Source organism: Mustelus asterias, chromosome 17 (genome assembly GCF_964213995.1).
Source record: "Mustelus asterias chromosome 17, sMusAst1.hap1.1, whole genome shotgun sequence".
Lineage (NCBI taxonomy): Eukaryota > Metazoa > Chordata > Chondrichthyes > Carcharhiniformes > Triakidae > Mustelus > Mustelus asterias.
In genome coordinates, this window is record NC_135817.1 from 13,484,899 (window position 1) to 13,490,898 (window position 6,000).

A 6,000-nucleotide genomic window follows, 5' to 3' on the forward strand; every position below is an offset into this window, starting at 1 on the left:
GATCAAAACCTTTGATCCAGATCTTCAGAGCACCCCCCGTGCTCTCATCCCACATACTCCCCGCGTTGGAGATCTCAACTGCCTCCCGAAGATACACAAGGCCAACACAGCCAGCCGTCCCATCGTATCAATGTTGTGGTTGGCGGCACGGTAGCACAGTGGTTAGCACTGCTGCTTCACAGCTCCAGGGTCCCGGGTTCGATTCCCGGATCGGGTCACTGTCTGTGTGGAGTTTGCACATTCTCCTCGTGTCTGCGTGGGTTTCCTCCGGGTGCTCCAGTTTCCTCCCACAGTCCAAAGATGTGCGGGTTAGGTTGATTGGCCAGGTTAAAAAAAATTGCCCCTGAGATGCGTAGGTTAGAGGGATTAGTGGGTAAATATGTGGGGGTAGGGCCTGGGTGGGATTGTGGTCGGTGCAGACTCGATGGGCCGAATGGCCTCCTTCTGCACTGTAGGGTTTCTATGATTTCTATGTATCAGGCAATGGGACCCTTTGTGAGAAAATGTTTGGCTACGTCGAGGACATCCTGAAACCCACTGTACAAAGAATCCCCAGCTTCTGTCGCGACACTACGGACTTGATACAGAAACTCAGCACACGTGGAGCAGTTAAACCAGGAGCACTCCTCGTCACAATGGATGTCTCGGCACTCTACACCAGCATCCCCCACGACGACGGCATTGCTGCAACTGCCTCAGTACTCAATGCCAACAACTTCCAATCTCCAGATGCAATTCTACAACTCATCTGTTTCATCCTGGACCACAACGTCTTCACCTTCAACAACCAGTTCTTCATCCAGACACACGGAACAGCTATGGGGACCAAATTCACACCTCAATATGCCAACATCTTCATGCACAAGTTCGAACAAGACCTCTTCATTGCACAGGACCTTCAACCGATGCTATACACTAGATACATCAATGACATTTTCTGCCTTTGGACTCATGGTGAACAATCACTGAAACAACTATATGATGACATCAACAAATTCCATCCACCATCAGACTCACCATGGACTACTCTCCGGAATCGGTTGCATTCTTGGACACACGCATCTCCATCAAGGACGGTTAACTCAGCACTTCACTGAACCGCAAGCCCAAGGATAACCTCACGATGCTTTACTTCTCCAGCTTCCACCCTTAAAGAAGCCATCCCCTATGGACAAGCCCTCCGTATACACAGGATCTGCTCAGATGAGGACGATTGCAACAGACACCTACAGACCTGAAAGATGCCCTCATAAGAACAGGATATGGCACTTGACTCATCGATCGACAGTTCCAACGCGCCACAGCGAAAAATCGCACCGACCTCCTCAGAAGACAAACACGGGACACAGCGGACAGAGTACCCTTCGTCATCCAGTACTTCCCCAGAGTGGAGAAGCTACGACATCTTCTCCAGAACCTTCAACATGTCTTCGATGGAGACGAACATCTTGCCAAGGTCATCCCCACATCTTGCCTTCAAACAACCGCACAACCTCAAATAGACCATTGTCCGCAGCAAACTACCCAGCATTCAGGAGAACAGTGACCACGACACCACACAACCCTGCCACAGCAACCTCTGCAAGATGTGCCGGATCATCGACACGGATGCCATCATCTCACGTGAGAACACCATCCACCAGGTACACGACACATACTCTTGTAACTCGGCCAATGTTGTCTACCTGATACGCTGCAAGAAAGGATGTCCCAAAGCATGGTACATTGGGGAGACCATGCAGACGCTACGACAACAGATGAATGAACACCGCTCGACAATCACCAGGCAAGACTGTTCTCTTCCTGTGGGGAAGCACTTCAGCGGTCACGGGCATTCAGCCTCTGATCTTCAGGTAAGCGTTCTCCAAGGCGGCCTTCACGACACACGACAGCGCAGAGTCGCTGAGCAGAAACTGATAGCCAAGTTCCACACACATGAGGACGGCCTAAACCGGGATCTTGGGTTCATGTCACACTATCAGTAACCCCCACAGCTTGCCTCCTGGACTTGCCGAATCTCACTGGCTGTCCTGTCTGGAGACAATACACATCTCTTTAACCTGTGCTTAATGCTCCCTCCACTCACATTGTCTATATGTTTAAGACCTGGTTGGCTGTAGAGATTCGCATTCTACTCAGTATTCTGTAACTTGATTTTGTGTCTCTGTGTGCCTTGTTTGGGAGCAGATATCCACTCCATCTGACGAAGGAGCAGCGCTCCAAAAGCTAATGGCATTTGAAACATAGAAACCCTACAGTGCAGAAGGAGGCCATTCGGCCCATCGAGTCTGCACCGACCACAACCCCACCCAGACCCTACCCCCACATATTTACCCGCTAACTACACATCTCAGGGACAATTCTTTTTACCCTGGCCAATCAACCTAACCCGCACATCTTTGGACTGTGGAAGAAAACCGGAGTACCCGGAGGAAACCCACGCAGACACGAGGAGAATGTGCAAACTCCACACAGACAGTGACCCGAGCCGGGAATCGAACCCAGGACCCTGGAGCTGTGAAGCAGCAGTGCTAACCACTGTGCTACCGTGCCACCATTTGCTACCAAATAAACCTGTTGGACTTTAACCTGGTGTTGTGAGACTTCTTACTGGGCTTACCCCGGTCCAACGCCGGCTTCTCCACATCATTCCTCCCACAGTCCAAAGATGTGCGGGTTAGGTTGATTGGCCATGCTAAATTGTCCCTTAGTGTCCCAGGGTGGGTTGGTTAGAGGGATTAGCAAGGTAAATATGTGGGGTCATGGTTGTCGGTGCAGACTCAATGGGCCAAATGGCTCCTTCTGCACTGTAGGGATTCTATGTTGCACCTTGTTGAGTACCGGGGCAGCACGGTAGCACAGTGGTTAGCACTGCTGCTTCACAGTTCCAGGGACCTGGGTTCGATTCCCAGCTTGGGTCACTGTCTGTGTAGAGTTTGCACATTCTCCTCGTGTCTGCGTGGGTTTCCTCCGGGTGCTCCGGTTTCCTCCCACAGGTTGATTGGCCATGCTAAAATTGCCCCTTAGTGTCCTGAGATGCGAAGGTTAGAGGCGTTAGCGGGTAAATATGTAGGGATATGGGGGGTAGGGCCTGGGTGGGATTGTGGTCGGTGCAGACACGATGGGCCAAATGGCCTCTTTCTGCACTGTCGGGTTTCTATGATTCTATGATAAAGAGATCAGAACCCTAACCTAGGAAATTATTGGATAAGAAAGGTCAGCCTTTTTTGGCATTCTAGGTTTTGGTTCCTAGATCTGGTTAAAAATATTGGGTTTTATAATATATAATAATTTGAAATAACCAATATAGTATTCCTGGATTCAATCGTAGTTGAACAGTACTTAGCTTCTCTTGTCAGAAGCTGCCATTGGCCCTTTGTGAATTGAACCACGTTGAATGATTTCTATAGAGGCAGAGTTGTTTGACAGGAATTTGCCATTCAGTACTCTTGAGTGCTTCCCCTCACTGCTGCTTATCACTGCCAGAATCACACGTGAAATAATGGCATGTATTGTAAGTTATACAACAACCCCAAAAAAAAAACTTCCTTTTTCAAGAACAAATCTTTCAAAGCTTTTTTACTTTCTTGCGATCTGTGTAATTTGCAATGTTAATTTGTCTTGAATCCTAGGCTGCAGCAGACTCTGCCAGCTGGGAGGTCCTTTGTTGCCATGGATGCAAAGCAAATCCCACAGATTCTACAACAGATCTTCACATCCACAATACTGTCAACGGCCTAAGGATTTGTCCCAGCAGGAGTGATGTGGACCAGGAGATGGTGGGAAAAAATACACTGAGGATTGATTTATCCGTGTTTGTAGGCAGTGGCTGGACATTTATACAATGAGTGCAATGACCCCCTGGTCACGGTTAGCTGGCGGGAATCCCTGGGGGCGTTGGGACAATGATAGGAAGATTCTCTGTGATTAAACATGCTTTACACAGAAGTGAGGACTTGTGGGCCCTGAGCAAAACTTCTCCTAAATCTGATTTTTATAACCTTCCCAACAGATTGTTAAATTAAAGAGCACCAGTGCAATAAATAGATTCATGTAGAATAACCCCTGCTAGTCATTATGAAAATATAATCTCACTTTTGAACTCCTTTTAGTAAACTTCTCCAATCTCCTGGAGAAGGAGTATTAAATCCTTTTGATGAATTGAAAAGCAAAGTGAAATTCATAATTTCAGAATGAGATGCATCCCTGTAACTTGAAGTTGATGTTGGAAAGACATTCGGGACACTTGATCGCTCTGACCTTTCGACAAAAGCCATCCCATTTCCAAGCCACTGAAGGACGGGAGAAATTCCTCTGCTCAAAATGGAATCTGGCAAAAACGTACATAATGCTAAGTGGAAAAGATCTGATGTCGTAAAGCACACCGGCAGCAAGGGTTGGTGTCACTGAAAGGGGCAGATGTTGAGGACCACACAAGTAACTCTAAAATAGGAATGGTATCAAAGCAAAATGAATATGAAAACAAATGTCTGAGGTCCATCTTTCTCTGCATGGCTCTTCCTTCACCAGCTGTGCTGGATAATCTGTGACCATCTACTGCTAAAGTAGCTATCTACTGATAGATCAACTCTCCACATTTTCCTTCTGCCTCTCCCCTTTCAAATGTTATTCTCACAATATGTGCATGTGCAGAGTAGTTCCTGAGGAGCTCTGGCAGAAGAGTCAATGCTGGCGATGCTGTCAATGCTGACTAGAGAGTCAATGCTGGCGAGACCCTTTCCACTGATTATCATAGGTCTGCAGTGAGTTAGATCCCCGTATTAAATCCAACACATCAAGAGAGACTCAGGAATTAATTTGGAAAAAACATTAGGATCTAATTTACACACAAGATTGCTTGGAATATCAGGAAGGTAAATAGAAATGGTATATATTGGTCAAAAGATGATTTAGTTTGTAATATATACAAAATAAAGTTCAATATGTTTATCATCTCAAATACATTATCACAATCAATTATTATTCCCCAAGGCTTATTATCACTTTGTGATGTGTAAATATCAATGCTTGTGGCCAGGTTTGACTGAGTATCATTGCACAAATCTCAAGGCAGAGTGGACACACTTAGGTGTTTATAGATTTATAGAATTTATAGCACAGGGAAAGCCAGTTAGTCAATTATACTTGTGCCTGTTGAGAGAATCATTTCATTGATTCATAGAATCATACAGTGCAGAAGAGACCCTTCGGCCCATCGAGTCTGCACTGACACACGAGAAACACCTGACCCCGCGTCTAATCCATTTACCAGCACTTGGTCCATAGCCTTGAATGTTATGACGTGTCAAGTACTTTTTAAAGGATGTGAGGCAATCCGCTTCTTCCACCCTCCCACACAGCACATTCCAGACCACTATCATCCTCTGGGTAAAAGTTTCAGGCTCAGAAAGAGGCTATTCATTCCACTCCCACCTCGTGTAACCTCACTTTCCTACCCATTTCACACCTTTTATATCCTTTATTTTCAAACAATTCGACAGTTCCCTTTTAAGGACTGTAGTCTTTGCCATTATGTCACATGGATATGAAGTAAAACAATCTTTCCAGTTTTGAGCTGTGGCTCAGCGTGCGTGTTTGAGGCTTCAACTCCCACTCCAGTGCGTCCCGAGGAGGTGCTGCCATTTCTCAATGAGACGCTGGCTGCTCGAAGGTAGATGGGAAATTGTGAAGAAGAAAGAAGCACTCCACAGTGTGTGGATCAAGGTTTAACCTTCCAACAACATCAGAAATCCTGCTCTTGTCTCATTGCTGTTTGTGCAGTCTTGCAGTATGGAAATTGATTGTCGCCCTTCCCACATTACAACAAATTTATAGACAAGTATCTCATTGGCTGCAAAAGGGCTCTGGGTCATCCTGAACTCATCAGCAATTCTTTATGTCTGGAATCAATTGCCCCTTATTACCAAAGAAGAGAGTGTTTGCCCTCTCACAAGTGCGAGGTGATGCATTTTGGTAGATCGAACCAGGGCAGGACTTACT

At 46.4% G+C, this 6,000-nt stretch overlaps 1 protein-coding gene across 1 annotated transcript in view; it reads left to right on the forward strand.

Moving 5' to 3' along the window:
* The window catches only part of vwa8 (von Willebrand factor A domain containing 8), a 375,899-nt gene extending 370,942 nt beyond the window's left edge, over nucleotides 1-4,957 (forward strand). The window contains exon 45 of the mRNA XM_078232307.1: nucleotides 3,633-4,957. Within this exon, the coding sequence (XP_078088433.1) occupies nucleotides 3,633-3,741 (109 nt within the window). The 3' untranslated portion in view covers nucleotides 3,742-4,957. The remainder of the gene's footprint in view (nucleotides 1-3,632) is intronic.
* The last annotated feature ends 1,043 nt before the right edge of the window (nucleotides 4,958-6,000 follow it).